General features: G+C 41.3%; 1 protein-coding gene across 1 annotated transcript in view; it reads left to right on the top strand.

Annotated features, from left to right (window-relative positions):
- SPMIP7 (sperm microtubule inner protein 7) overlaps positions 1 to 16374 on the top strand; it is a 232824-nt gene that overhangs the window by 14649 nt on the left and 201801 nt on the right. Inside the window, exon 2 of the mRNA XM_086966844.1 lies at positions 15719 to 15816. Within this exon, the coding sequence (XP_086822970.1) occupies positions 15719 to 15816 (98 nt within the window). The remainder of the gene's footprint in view (positions 1 to 15718; positions 15817 to 16374) is intronic.

The raw sequence follows: 16374 nt of genomic DNA, 5'->3' as shown, positions 1-16374 counted from the left end.
CTATTCAATGCAATTCTCCACAGCCTGACACCCCCGCAAACGTGGGCTGGTGCGGAGATTATCCCCATTCATTAAAAGGCTCTCCCCTAGAACCGGAAAATTATAGACCTATCAGCCTAATCAATGTAACTCAAAAGATTTTTGCTCGTGTTCTTCTGGGAAGACTGCAGAGCTGGATGAACGACTATAAATACTCACTACCCTGCAAGCGGGTGTAAGGTCTAAAACCTCCACTATAGATCAGTTGTTTAGACTCCAACTGATCTATTGGAAAACTATACTGCTGGAGGGAGGTTCTCTTTATTTAATGTTTGTGGACCTTAAATCCTCATTTGATATGGTAGATAGAGACCAACTGTGGGACTTATTGCTTAAAATGGGGGCCCCAGTTTATCTTTGTCAACAGCTTAAACGTTTACATGAAGGGACATTTGCTAAAATAAGATTTGGGAAAAGTGAGAAATTCTCTGCCCCATTCCCTGTAGAGAAGGGAGTGAGGCAAGGTTGTGTGCTCGCACCAACTCTTTTCTCCCTCTTCCTAAATGGGCTTTTAAATGACCTCTTAGCTGTTAAAGACATAGATTCGCCTAAACTTGCTAACCGCAGAATACCAGCTTTAATGTTTGCGGATGACATGCTGCTCCTATCTAAAACACCTATGGGGATGCAGCGTGTCTTAGATGAATTTAGCTTGTTTTGCAAAAAAAGGAATCTGGGGACAACATTTTGAAAACAAAGTACATGGTCTTCCATGCGGATTTTACCAATTGCCGCCATCCCAAAATGGATTCTAGACCTTTAGAAAGGGTGACTGTTTTCGACTATCTGGGTCTCACTTTGAATGAGAGAATGGAATGGGGGGGCCACAGATTTTTAAGGAAAACCTAAAACTAACCCAAGCGAGTGGGGGAATCTTAAACGTTTATAAAAGTTGCGCTCTTAAAGTTATTGGCCCACCTGCAGAAATATATAAGTTCCATACTAGGGCAGCTTCCTTATACAGTGCAGAACTTTGGGGCCATTGCCCTACTAATACTCTAACTGTGACAAAAAATAACTTCTTAAGGCATATCTTGGGTCTACCCCAGAGCACTCCCCTAATCCCATTGAGGATGGACTTGGGAATTCCTCCCATTGCTGACCTGATTTCAGCTCGTCCACTACTCTATTGGCGTTGGTTATGGAGTACACCAGAGTTGGTGGATTATAGAGAGGAACTGAAATCGGTTATGTCAATTTTGGGGGCGGGAAAGATCCCCTGGCTGTCATTTGTTCGGGATACTTTTCGTAAACTAAGGAGAAATGACCTGTATTCTGTACCCAAGGAGACTTGTTCTGTTACTTCCAAACAATCACTCACCTCTGCCTTGAAGGAATTTAGATTGACAAGAATCATGCAATCAACCGAGTCATCTAGTTTAACCTCTAGGTTCCTGGATGTAAAATTCCAATATACCCTGGAGCCGGCTTTAGACTTGATACAACCGCTTGTAGCTAAGAAATTGTTTGTTCAATTTGTTCAATTTAGGCACGGGACGCTCCCCCTTTTTGCATTCACTAATAGATGGGTGGGAGCTAATAAATCCCTATGTCCCGGGTGCAATGAGTCAGAAGAGATGGAGATCTATGTGATCTTTTTTTGCTTAGCATACCATCCAGCTAGATCTAAATGGATTCTCCAACTTTCCAAGAACCTAGGAACAAGAAACTATAGAGAGGTCTATAGGCTACTAAAGCATGACACGCACCCGGCTGTTGTTGCTATAGCAAAATTCTTATTTGCAATGTGGTGCAAGCGCAGATGTTTAGTGAGTTGTCTGGACTGAGTACTAGATGGTGTTGTTTTTCTACTGATCAATCTCCTGATTTTAAAAGGTATTAATTGATGTTGAAATCTTTTTACCTCCCCTGATAGTTTATTTATTCATTTTAATCAAAACTTTAAGTATTCTATGAAGTTATTTTTACATCTTGTTTTTATAGATTTATTATCTGGGATGCTTGATTCCCCCTAATTGTTACCAAGGGTTAACTTTTTATATTGTTTAGTATTTGGTATCAAGGGTTTACATGTGAGAGAATAACTATTGTAATTGTTTTTATATTGTACAATGTTACTCTATGTTGTGATTTTATTTTCTTTTTTAACTATGTGGTTTCTTATTGTGCTTATATGGCAGTATTGCCGAAATAAAGTTTTAGAACGATTAGTTTGCAATGATATTTAAATATGCAATACCGCCACTATCATTTTAACTTTAGTCACACGGAACATATGTGAGCGCAGACTACACTTGATTATAATGCACTCCTGGCACATCTCTCGGGTGGAGTCATTTTTACACTACTCCAACTGTCCCAAACAGGTGGTGCTTTTAAAATGTTTCCACAAGGTTTGAAAGAAGGTCAATAATGCCAGCCTTGCTAAAGTTCAGTGCTAAAGCCATCACCACGGCAAAAGTGACCATATTGAGGATTCTTTTCTGCAACTGCTTCTCCTGCTACCAAAATGTGAACTTCAACCAACTGATATGCATCTATTTCATGATTTTACTTAGAGTGAAATTAGTTTTAGGATATTAAGTCATTGACTTGGAGTTCTCCTGCACAGGGATCCGATAAAGCAGCCCTGTATGAAATACTTAAAGCTCCAAGACATCACATCAGATTAATTTTTCAAGTTCATTATATACTAGCAAGCTTATATTGGTTGGACTTGTGGTTTTATGACACACCAAGAAATACAGTTTGGATTTTTGCCTAAAAAGGCCTATATCCTTTATGGTATAAATGCCAGATTTGCCCGAGTCAATTTGCAAGCAGGGGTGACTGGGCCTCAATCTTGGGGGTTGGAACCTTTTACAACAGATGTCAAAGGGCCTAATCTATTTTAGTACTGGTTCCAAGTATACCCTTTCAATACATGAATCTTGGAGTAGCAGGCGTGGGCTGTCAAAAGCTTCTCAAGGACGAAGTGTAGTGGGTAGAGACTCAGAACTCAAACAGGTATACAACAGAGACAAAAATGCCATTTAGCCCAGTTAATTCTTCATATAAAATGAGAAAAAAGTATATTGCTCTCTAAAACATAATATTACACAAAAAAAGACCACTGAAGTACAGGATTCTAATATAGGTTGTACAGGATTATAATCACACAGGATATGACTAGGCACAATTATGGCACATATGTGAGCTCACCCTATCATGTACGAGAAGCCTTGCTGATTCTGTGACCCATAGGCCAGTTTAACCATATCCCACTGCTAAAAAGTTCTCTCAGGCCTTCAGTGTATAAAAAAGAAAAATACCCATTTACTTTAAAGGTGGAGACATAGTCAGTATTTGAGTTCACTTGGGTGGGGTTAATTGAGGTATCAGGATCTTGGGACTCTTGACCATGGTTCCTGCAGGCAAAGGTAACTTGCTTTCCAAAGAATAGTGTTAGTGGGCAGCCTCCCTCCTTTTCTCAGACTTAGTTGAGGAATGCAGAGGTTCTGACAAAGTAGCGACACAGACTCAGGTGGCCCCACTGCCCGCACAACAAAAAGCCCCTTCACCAGATGTTGGTGGTCACATGTCTTCCTACCTCGATGTCGAATCCAGGCAGAGTCACCACAAGTGTGTTTGCTCCTCAGGTGAATTTGAAACCCAGAGTTGCACTTATGGATGCACTTTCAGACTGTCGACAGTGCAGGTATACAGAGATTGGTCCAGAAACCTATGGCAAAGCTGGGAAACCCAGTTCTAGAGTTGGGGCATCACCGGTTACACTCCCTTGATTTAGTCTACTCTTCTCAGCTGTCACAGGCTACAGATCTAGTTGCAGGGCTTCTCTGCATTGGGAAGTCTTCTCCCTGCATGGTCAGCCACTTCTTGCCATTTATCAGCAGGCCAGACAATATTCCAGGCACCAGGCGGTCACTGTGCTCCTCCAGCAGGTTGGCATGGACTTCAGATGATAACCCTTCCCCTCTGGGAGGCAGATTTCTGTCAAGGACATCAGTCCTGGATCTCTGTACTTCTTTGTGTATTCTACAGAGTACTGCCTCCTTTGACAATGTACAAACTGGAGCGGGAACCCAGTGGCCAAGTTTGGGTCCTACTCTTATAATAATTTTTTACATGGGATCCCATTGTTGTTTTTTCGGACTCATATCTCCTACACATACCGTTTACATATACTTCTTCTTCTGCAGAGCACACACAGTCTTTGTTGAAGGTGAGAGCTCTCCCAGCTGGTAGTGATGATGCACTCTCAAATCATAAGGACCCAAAACATAAGGATGCAAACGTTAGAACACTCTGCACCTGAGTGTTATCAGCCTTCTGATGTAACACTCTGGATAGAAAACCTAAATATAGGAATGTGTGATGTTCTGCTAGTCCCGCCTCACTATATTAAAGTGAGAGGACAATGCAAGTCACATGGGGAGTTCTTTAGGATGCACTGACCCTCACCCACCGAAGTGGCATGCTTCATCATCGGGTCGTTCTATTTGTTGAGTGGGCTCTGCAATACCCAATGAGCCCCTCTAGGGTTTTGTTTCCAAGAGATCTTTTAATCTCTATAACTGATGTTCACCAGACATGAGGATATGTGCCCTTCGCTAGTGTTTATCAGGAGGCAATGCAGGAGATTGGGGAAGTGACATGAGAAAAATTGGCTGTGGGTTGTTGAATCTTGTATTTATTACCAGTGGTTGCTCATGATAAGATTAAAAAATATTGGGTGAACCCCTGGGGTTTTAATGATCCATGGGTTGTTCAAAGCGGTCAACATATTTCTTGACTAACTTGCCTAAGGCGGGTTATCACCAACTCTTCAGGACCAAGTGTGTGCCCTAATCTACTGGTGCGATACTCTATCCCGAGACATTTTGTGATTTTACCCTTTAAAAAAATGCACATCTAGTAGTTATATCATGACCCCTCACACTGGAGTGCTACGGTTCTGTTTGCTTGAGCCACCTGCACAGTTACAATTGACATACATTACACTAGTATCAACAATAAAAAACAATACTGTGGTTGCCTCTCTTTATGACACTACCAGTGAATGCCACAAAACCAACAGCATGCAGCACACATGGTCCCTTCCCTCATATTACATGTTGAGGTCAGTCTGGGAGATATTAGTTTCTATCTTACCTGTTTCCCCAGTTGGTCAGGCCCCTTTAGAGTACCATGGAACATCATCCATAAATATAGCCAGCTCAAGACATAAGGCTAAGGGTAAGCTTTCATTCCTTAAAATAAAATGACAAGGAAATGGTCTAAATAATGGTATTGCTCTTCAAGCCTGTTGCGCTCACTTGTGGTTAACACACTGCAATTAGCCTACCTGCTTCCATGTGCTACCCAGATTGGGAGTCTTTGGTATTGGATCAATTTTAAAGCAGCCCGTCAGCACTGGTCGGCGCGCCCATCTGCTGAGGTCATTGAATCGTATCTATGAAGTGGCTGAAAAAGTAATGTGTTACATTAGGCACGGGGCCATCATAGAGTGGAGTAATGCTCGCATTTATCTCTCCGTAAAGTCTTTGTTTAGAAAAAGTTAGTAGCCCACTGATTTCAGGAGAATGGTACAGGGATTAGTTTTTATCATTTTATAAGGAGCCGTGAAGTTGAGTGTTGTTTTAGTTACTCAGGAGTTGCCACTAATTGACTGGGGATATTGTACCTGCCACGCATAGCTGCCAGAACCTCGCATCGCTCTAAAAAGGAGTTGGTTTCTCTCCCGCCGCCGCTCGAGTCCACCTCGCTGCCGCCGAGCGGAGGGAAACTACATTTCCCAGACTGCCCAGCGACCCGGAAGACATCTCTGGGGTCACCGCGCCGGCCCCGGAGGCCCTTGAAATTGCCGGCGCCCTCCTCGTTGCGGGACGCTCGCGGGACGCCCGGACGAAGCCCGGACAAAGGGCGGACAGTCTAAGACACTCCAAGACTGGCCACGACTGGACTGGACCAGGACACTAACATCATCAGTATCGTGAGTCATTTGCTTTTGCGCCCTGCTGCTATTGACTGTCTATAGACGTAAGGTTTAACATCTTGCCGGTAGCATCTCAAAAGCTTGTTTAATTGTAGTAGGATTGTCTGCCTCCCATATGTCGAAACAGAAAACTCCTATCACCCCTGCCAACACTATGAGTAAAGTGGATAGGGACTAAAGCCAAGAAATTCGCTGGAGATTGTGTGGTACTAAACCTTAAGGGCCCAGATGTATTACCAGACATTCTGCTTAATATTTTCCCACCGCAACGCAGAACGGCAGAAATAATCCCACTTACGTTGGACTTCTTTTATAGCAGAAGAGGCCTTGTGGCAAAGCCAAGTATATTAAGGACTAAGTGGTCAGTAGTTGGAAACAGAAGGGCTAGGGGTGGACCCATTTGCGATTGGGGGCTAAATCTGGAAAATTGCTTCTCGGCTTTATCCGATTTAAACGAATGTGATTGACTCACAAGCCGTGAACTAGTCTCTCCCAAAAGGCAGATGATGCAAAAGAATGGAAGTGTAAAAAATATGATATGTACTCACTTGGTCAACCAGAAAATAGGCAAACAGAAATCAGATCCCATGGTATGTAAAAATCTTGCATCCGAAGAGCCAAAGATAGTTACAGAGGGTTCTAACTGTATTAGAGAGGCGAAAGGGACCAAGATTACATTAATGGAGGGAAAAATAACAACAGCAGAAAGCAAAGCAGCTGCAAACAATGATGAAAATGGCCAGCTATTGCAACAACAAGAAACCACACTACTGTCCCTTGTATCTTGGAACATTGCAGGCATAGCAAGTAAGGTAACTACACTGGAATGGGTTGACTTCATTGACCAACATGATATCATTATGCTACAAGAAACCTGGTCTCTTACTCCAATTTTTCGAGAGGGGTATCTAAACTTTTACATCCCAGCAACCAGAAATCGTTTAGGACGTCCCTCTGGAGGCTTGTTAATCTGGATACGCCAGTCTTTGAACTGCACTATAAAACAACTATCCATACCATCTAATGATATTATGGCACTCAACATTAGATGGGAAAATGGTCAAGAGCTTATCCTGTTCAATGTTCACGCCAGGGGAGTGGCTAGTGGCAAATCCTCAGATGTTGTAACAACTCTAGAGCAGAATATTGAAATGTTAACACCACAAAGTCAAATAATAGTGGGCGGGGATTTTAACGCCACTTTTGAGCCCTTGGGTGACGAGGATAGGATCCTGTCTGAGGAAGAGGACGCCAAGTGGGGAATACCCCAGTTGGAGTTGCCGGCCATTAAAAAAAGGAGTACAGTGGCAATCCAGCTAAAAAGTCTCTGTCTAGCTAGAGGCTTGAGAGCGGCAAATGGGCGCTCGCCTTCTGACTTAAAAGGGAATAATACGTTTGACAATGGCCGATCAACTAGCAGAATTGATTATTTACTATTGGACGTAAGGATCTGGAGTAAATTGTTAGACATGGTTGTAGAAGAAAGATTAGAAAGCGATCACAACCCCTTGCGATTGACCTTTTATTCCCATTATGAGTCTATAGTGCACATTAATAACAATGGAATGGTGAAGCAGGATGTTGCATGTTCGAATAACCTACGCCACCTCAAATGGAGAATGCTAATAGAGGACGCAGCAAAACTAGAGGTACTCAAAAAACTAGTAGTCGATGAAGTAAATAACATCAAGTCCCACCAAGGGAAGTCTAGCTTCCAAGACTACATGACGGAGGCCCACGAAAACCTCTTTTCTAAAATACAAAGCTTCTTCACTAAAACAGCAGGTCCCTGCAGAGCAAAAAAAGTTCAACCAAGGCAAGGCTGGTATGATAAGAGTTGTAGGGTGGCACGACTCAATCTGAGCTTGGAATTGAAAACAGGCAATGTTATAGCAATCAGGAGGGCGAGAGACATTTATAGACAAACCCAAAAACAGGCCAGGAAACGCTGGGATGAAGAAGGCTGGCAGGAATTGAAGGAGGCCTGTGCAGCAAAGGATTCTAAGCGTTTTTGGGCCATAGTAAAATGGGAGAGGGGAGGGATAGCTGCCCAACCACAAAATAATGTTGCCATAAATAAATGGACTGAGTTTTTCAAACCACAGTATGCCCGAAATCCTGCCCACACTTCTGATCAACCCCCCCATCCATCTTTTTTAAACACCAAATATTCAATGAGAAGGATGTGAGCAAAGCATTGGATTGCATAGCGGGGGGAAAAGCTCCAGGCATGGATGGTATCCCGGCCGACGTATTTTTATCGGACCGGAATTCCTGGTGCTCTTACTTTAAAATGTTGGCAAATGCTGTGGCGATGGGAGGGGAAGTGCCCGTTTCATGGAAGGGAGCAGAAATAATCCCCATATTTAAAAAAGGAGATAAAACACTAGCCCAAAACTACAGACCCATCAGTCTTATAGATACAGCACAAAAACTGATGGGGCGCTTAGTCCAGAATAAGTTGCAACAATGGATTGACGAAAAGAACATACTGTCTCCTTACCAGGCAGGGTTCCGTCCACTGACTAGTAGTGTTGACCAAGTTCTCTACTTCATAACTATCTATTGGAGAAATGTCACACTTAAAAAGGGTTCGTTGTATGCCGTCTTTGTGGACTTAAAAGCAGCTTTCGACCTAGTCCCTAGAGAAAAACTGTGGCAGACCCTGATTAAGCCAGGAACTCCTCACCCTCCTAGTTCGCCTCCACGAAAATAATTTCGCTAAAATCAGATGGGGCAAGCAGGGAGAATTTACAGACCCTTTCCCAGTAGAACGAGGAGTAAGGCAAGGGTGCGTCCTAGCGCCTACACTATTTTCAATTTACATAAATGGAATTGTTGACCATCTAATGAAATCCCCAAGCGATGCCCCAATTATAGCAGGCTCCCACGTCCCTGTCCTAATGTTTGCGGACGACACGCTTTTACTTTCACGCACGCCGAGCGGTCTCCAAAAAGTGGTTGATGCCTTTGGTGAATTCTGTGATAGTAGGGGCCTTGAACTGAATACTTCCAAAACCAAATTCATGTGCCTAAACTATCAGTCCTCTTTCAAAGGTGTAATCAAATACAAAGGTACCCCTTTAGAGAAAGTGGATGCTTTTACTTACCTAGGCATCACCCTACAGGGAAACATGAAGTGGAAATCGCATATTAACACGACACTATTGAAGTTTAACCAGCTTGCAGGCGCAGTTGCTTTAAAACATCGAAAATCGCTAACAAAGCCGGTTAATTGTGCACTTGAAATATACAACATGAAAGTATTGGGCGCCTGCTTATATGGATCCGAATTATGGGGGTTTTCAAATCTTGGAGAATTGGGACGCGCAGAGAACAGATTTTTACGAGGGCTTGTTATGGCCCCCCAAAGTACACCCACAACTCCTTTGAAACTGGACCTTGGCAGAAAAAACATCGAGGACATAGCTAGACTACGGCCACTCTTGTACTGGAGACGCTTGATGGTGATCCCAGAGCTGAGCCATTATGCTGCAGCTCTGGCGGATGTTGTCAAGTTCGATCGTTTTCATTGTATTGAATGGCTAAAAGAACTACGGGGGCTTCTTGTAATGTTAAAGCTGGAACACCTTTGGGGCAATCATGATGCGGCTAGCTTTCCCTCGAAAGCAAAATTGAAAGAACTATATTGGGAGATGGTGTATGTAACAATGTTCTGTAAAGGTTCCCAATCAAAACTGACAACTCGCTCTTGTGATATTAAAATGTATCCATCATGCGAAACATATTGGGATATAATTGAACGACCACATGATAGGAAACTATACTTTCAATTTCATATAGGAACATTACCAGTGAATGCCTTTAAAAAACACTGGTCTCCAATGAGGGATGAACATTGCTATTATTGTAAAGATCAAATAGAGCACATTTCCCATTTGTTGTTCTGCTGCCCATTATATGTTAGCCCTAGGCGTAAATGGCTAAAACCAGTGTGCTTAAACATTGGCACCCGTAGTCAATCGACAGCCCTTAGAATACTAGAATCTGATTGTTCTACACCATTTGTAGTTGCTGTAGCTACATTTCTTGCTTGGGCATGGGCAATCCGCACGCGCACTTTAAAGTCAAATGTAACAACAACATGAAATAGGGTTGTTTTAATTTAATCATTCCATTGTATGAATTGTTTTTAAAAGAAACTAATTTTTAGGAATATTTGGAAATCTTCTTGTATTTGTTATGTATAATATTCGACTGTCAATGTTTAATATGTATTTTAGAACTATTTTTAGCTGTAGTATTTATTGTAATAGTGTTAGGAAGGATGCTTTTATGACAAATGTCGAATAAAGCTTTGAAATTGAAATTGAATTGTTACTCAGGAGTTTAGTCGTCCCTTGTGATTTTAATGGATGGTTTCAATAGTAATTGTTGCAAATTCACCTTGTCAGAAAGACAGGCGAATGTGGATGTGTCATGACCGTTCAAGGTAGAAATGTTATACCCATCAAGTACTTGTTATGGTGGTCAGTATTTATACAGTGGTTGTGAGCTAACTGATGAGGGACAGATGATTCATTGGAGTCGATCTTGTTTGGAAATCACTATCTGGGAAGTAGAGTCCAGTATATGTTGTCATTAAGACCTTCCTTGTCTGTTTTTTGTTAAAACACCCAGCGCTATTCTCTGGTCAACATTTCTTCTGTATGGTAGCACCATCTTGGATGTATGATATGTTTCAATGTAGTAGTTGGTCAGTTTAATTGCATTGTCCGCATCCGACCGGGCTCCTGTGCGCACTTGATTCTAATTCTGACGGGTTTTGTGGTCATACGTACGTATTTTAAGTCACATGGGAACTAGATAAGGTATACACTGTATTTCGATTTACAGTTTGTAATATTTTGCACATCCATTTTCTTGGTAGACCTAAGTTGATCTATTTGGTTATTGCTGGGAGGTGTCAGAAGTTGCAGTTACTTTAGGGGTAATGTCCCTTGATTTGTGGTGGGCTCCAGTTTGTGGTGACTGATTCAATTATTACTGAGAGAAAGAATCATAAATATTTACTCTGATTTCCCTCTATGCTACACAGTATTAAGCTAAAGTTCAACTACTTTGTTGAGTAGAAAATGTTAAATTCAAAATAATACAGACATAATCTTTTCGCAACAAAAGTAAATATTTAAAACCACTGCCTTTTACCATTCTTCGTATTTATCTCAACCGACATTGTGCATATGATTCCCAAATTGCCAAGTGCAGACAATATTGATATTTTTGAGAAATGCATTATGCGATATGAATTGTATTAAAATCAGCAATACACTGTTATACTTAAGCAAGAATCAGAAACTAGTTTTAAAGACACTTGAAAACAATAAACGAATAGTGATAAGGAAAGCAGACAATGCAGAGGCAGTAGTTGTGAAGCATAGAGGGGCCAGAGCAGATTTTTACAATTCTTTCTCCCAGTAATAATAGACACTGTGAATCATTTGTATGTAATGTATTACTTCTTCCAATTAAATGTTCAACCCTCCCATCCTAGTTGTGATTATCAATACCTTTGCTGTTTTTAAGAAGACTGGAGCTGCTCATTTTATATTTCTTCTTGATATATATTTCAGATACTCTATTCAATGGCCTTCATCTGAGGCATCAGATCCTTGACTTTTTACTTCACGTTTATAAAATACATTATACTGGTCCGAAAATTAGAAACGCTTAGTAATTGATTACATATGTTCGGTTGGAATTTTAGAATTCTTTCTGATGTATTACTTACTTTTTTAGGACATTTTATATGACAGTAATGAGGAGATGTGAACCTGTTAATTGGAATGATTTGAGATTGATCTGTAATCTAATTGATTGTTTTAAGGTATGCAGATACATGTATTTTTCCAATTGACTTTGTGTAACAATGGGGAATCACAAGGTGTTATGTTTCTATTTGTGAAATCTTCTTTTGTATCAGGAGATTAGTCTCAGTCGTTTTTTTTCTTAGTTCTTTTCTTTATTTCACAACACATGAGGTGGTGGACCTTACTTCACTTTCTTAGTGAAAATCTATTCCATCCATATAGAAGATATAATTGAGTGCACCTGAAAGTCCATTTTGGTTCACAGCACTCTGTAATTTGTCATCATTTTCACCCTCTACTTTGTTTTTCCCTTTCATAATAGAGAGATGAGTAATTTGTATACAGATAACTAAGATTATGTATTTTCTTTGTCCTTTATGATCTCTTTCTTTTCTTTTCTAATCTCTACATACTTATGGTTTTTTGTAATAACATTATGTGTGACATTGCCTGGGAATCCTCATCTTCCCCACCAATAAATATTTTAATATGTAATTATGTTTAAACTGTTTAAGTTTGGCCCTGATGAAGCAACAACCGATGAGCTAAGTCATGAAACGTGTTGACTGGATTCTTGGGAATTTAAGGCTATAAACTAAAAAAAATGTTTATGACCTTGAAGCCTATTATGGAGAGCATCACACAATTACAGACAACAATCTTTTGTCCACTTTAGTTTACTTAGCTAGTGCAAGGAGTAGATAGAATGCTCTGTGTGATGCTTAATATTCTATCACAGAAACCAGTTCTCCCCCACTTTTTGGTTGGTGTACAATCCTCACCAGATAATTTTGTAATTAAGGGCATGCGAGCTAATAATTTGAATGACTATAATTCTTGTGTTGATCTCACTAGAAGGATTTTTTCCACCTTCTGGATAGAAACCACCTGCAATGTAGGACATGTACATACTGACGAAGTTAATGAGACTTCCAAGAACATGCTAGATGACATCATTTAGAAAATTGTTTCTGCATTTGTAATTTCACAAAAATTTTCTGGCGAGATAAGCTGGGTGTTTCCACTTTATGTGGCTATTGGCTCACCCGCTAATTCTGTTGGAAGGCCTAATAGATTCCCAAACGTGCCAAAGCAAAAAGTGAAAAGAATGAACACCTTGGCTAAAAAAGTCTTTGCATCTGAGTCCTGGCTTGACCTGATTACGTGCAGGCAGTAAAATAAGTTTATTCCTTGGGGCAACTCGCTAAAAAATGAATGCATCATTTGTCTGATGCTCAGATCATAGTTGATGGTATGTAGTCAACCAAATGTATTATAAATTATAGTCAGTATTCTGCTGGTTCCATTGCTGCAGGGTTGCAATCTCTTTTGTGACAAAGTTTCACTGTTGGATTTGGTTGTCTATTTTTCCCTGGAAGTACAATAGAAAATCTTGGATATTCCACTGATGAAAATAAATTCTTTGGTGACTAAGTGTATCACAAAACAAATGGATTTGAAAATGAATGGTCCTTCACAATGCAAACATTCCCCCCAGTCACAAAAATCTGGTTTTAATCCATCGTTCTTTTGCTCACCACGCCATCCCATTTTGGACCCAGCCATATGCAAATAAGTCTTTACACTGTACCTCATGAGAACAGTCCTGCCTGAGCTGCCAAGCCAGGTCCTCCCTGGACCAGAAACAATCATCCTGGGACTGGTTTTGGGGCATCACCCCTCATCAGCCAGGCTAGCTTGAATCCAGTCTTGCAGTGAGCATGGGACCCACGTCAGGGCATACCCTTCCCACTTAGGGCGACAAATGCAATAGGAACAAATGATCGACGGAATGCTGAACTATGCAAACATTCAACCCCAGTGACAAAGATCTGGGTTCAATCCATCATTCCTTTGCTCCCCACGCCACCCCAGTTTGGACTCAGCCAAATGCAAATCAGTTTTGACCCTGTACCTCATGGGAACAGTCCAGCCCGAACTGCCAAGCCAGGTCCTCCCTGGACTGGAATCAAGCATCCTGGGACCGATTTCGGAGCATCACCCATTATCAGCCAAACTAGCTTGAATCCAGTGGCTCAGTGAGAACGGGACCCACGTCTGTGCGTACCCTTCTCACTTAGGACCACAAATGCAAAAGGAACAAATGATGGATGGAATGCAATGCAATGCATTGCATTCCAATGCATTGCATTGCATTGCATTCCAATGCAAACATTCACCACTAGGCACAAAGATCTGGGTTTAATCAATCGTTCTTTTGCTCACCATGCCATCCCAGTTTGGACCTAGCTACATGCACATCAGTCTTGACTGATTTGCATATGGCTGGGTCTAAACTGGAATGGCATGCGGAGCAAAATAACGATGGATTTTGTCCAAAATCACTGTACTGGGGTGAATATTTGACATTGTTCAGCATTCTGTCCATCATTTGTTCTTTTTACATTTGTCACCCCAAGTGGGACGGGTATGCCCAGACGTGGGTCCCGTGCTCTCCATGCCACTGGAGTCAAGCTAGCATTGCTGAGAAGGGACTAACGCCCGAAACTAGTACTAAGATGTTTGTTTCCAGTCTAGGGAGGACCTGGCTTGGCAGTTCGGGCTGGACTATTCCCATTGGGAACAGGGTCAAGACTGATATGCATATGGCTGGGTCTAAACTGGAATGGCAAGGGAAGCAGATAAAACGATGAATTTAGGCCCAGATCTCTGTACTGGGGTGAATGTATGACATTGTTCAGTATTATGTCCATCAATTGTTTTTTTGTGCTTGTTAAATACTTGGTTAAACATATTATCCCAGGCAAATTCAAGTGCAGACTCAATCTTCTGTTTGCACCCGAACCAGGCTTATATCTCCGGTGCTAATTGCGCACACCATGGGAGTTTGCCTGCAAGTGAAAATTGGCACAAATCGTGTAGCATACGCTCCACATTGCGATGTTGTGCATCTACGAAGCCTCAAAACACACAGTATTACCATGTTAACCTCCATTCTGATGTGCATTGAGCACGTTGTTCTTGTTTACTGAGCAAATACCGCACCTTGCGTTAAAGGGATTTGCTTGGTGTTTAGTTTCCACTTTGGATTGCATTGAAAGAGGAATTATCTCCAAAATCTACAACCTTAGTGCATTCGCCACATGCCAGCAAATGGCTTTCTAATGTACTAAGGAGGGGACTCACTGATCATTTTTTAACAATTAAATTTAAGTAATACTGATCAGTTCTAAAGCTGTGCAAGTACTCAAGTGGTGTTTGCTCATCTGGTATTTAAGAGCAAAATTCCCTTTTAATATCTCGTATGTATAACTTGTCTGTAAGTTATTTTATATTTGTACTTGTAAATGATTTCTGTAAACCGAGTTACACTTGTACTTTAGGATTTAAATTGCATTTTATTGTAAGTAATTTTTGTATGTGCTGATGAGTTATTTAAACCAATTCAACAACAAAATCTAATTCAGTTGATACCCAAGTACCAGTGATTTACAAATCATGCTCAAGACAATGCTTCCATATGGTCCATCAAATATGACAGTGTGTGAGCAGTGGCCAAAATCTTCTTTACCTGAGCAAGGTGAACATTAACACCAATAGGGACACCAAGATTCTTCGAGGCAAAGCAGTTGACTCCTGCAACTGAAGTGTAAGGTGTTTCATATGTGGTCTCCAGTCTTGATTATCCCCAAAATGTGTAGTTCTAATGTTCTGTATATATTTGTTTGCTAGTTTTGTCTTAATTAATTTGCATTGTGACAGTCTTTACATTATTGCTTTGGTGAAATTGAGTGCACAACTCGCAACACAAAAAGCTAACTCCGAACATAATAATGAACAAGGGACATAATTGTGTCAAGCTTTAAATGATCTTTGGCATTTTTAATTGTAAATGGACCCAAACTGATAACATGTTTGCACCAATTTACAGGTTGGACCAGCAAAGAGAAAGTGATTCCCCATAGACCTCATGGTCCTATGAATACGTTAATTCAAAAGATTTCATTTGATGTTGACCCTGCATTAAAGGTAATTTATTTTAGTTCAACAAGTACAAAGTCTTTACCTACTGCACCTGTTGTAAATGGATACTTGTATAGCGCACTACTGACCCACAAGGGTCTCAAGGCGCTTGTACGAATACCGCTGTGGAACCCATCCTGGCTTTCCCTGTGAGGCATCCACTCCTGGGCACCCCCAAGGTGGAGGCAAGGCATCCTTAGCGTTGTGGGGGCCGTTGTGGAGATTAAGCAAGCTATTGCCCAGAGTTGCAGAGTGGGACTCAATGATTGGAATAAGAACCGAGGCGAGAATTATCAGGTCCGTGGAATTTTGAGCCCAAGACCCGCCGAGGCGGGGAATTGAACCCTGGTCCCGGGCTAGACCTCTGCATCAGGGTCTGCCGCTCTAATCATTGAGCCACACTTCTCCACTTGAAAGAACCTAAGTGAAAGTGGCATATTTAAAAGGCAGTGTTTCCTTTTTCCTTTATACAACCTGTCTCGCAGTGTGCACATCGTTCATTCTTTTTCAGATGGCCCCTGCTTGATGTATTAGTTTGAAAGCAGTAGTTCAAACTCTATACTG

Source organism: Lissotriton vulgaris, chromosome 4_1 (assembly GCF_964263255.1).
Source record: "Lissotriton vulgaris chromosome 4_1, aLisVul1.2, whole genome shotgun sequence".
NCBI classification, from domain to species: Eukaryota; Metazoa; Chordata; class Amphibia; order Caudata; family Salamandridae; genus Lissotriton; species Lissotriton vulgaris.
This window is presented reverse-complemented; position numbering and strand designations above follow the sequence as displayed.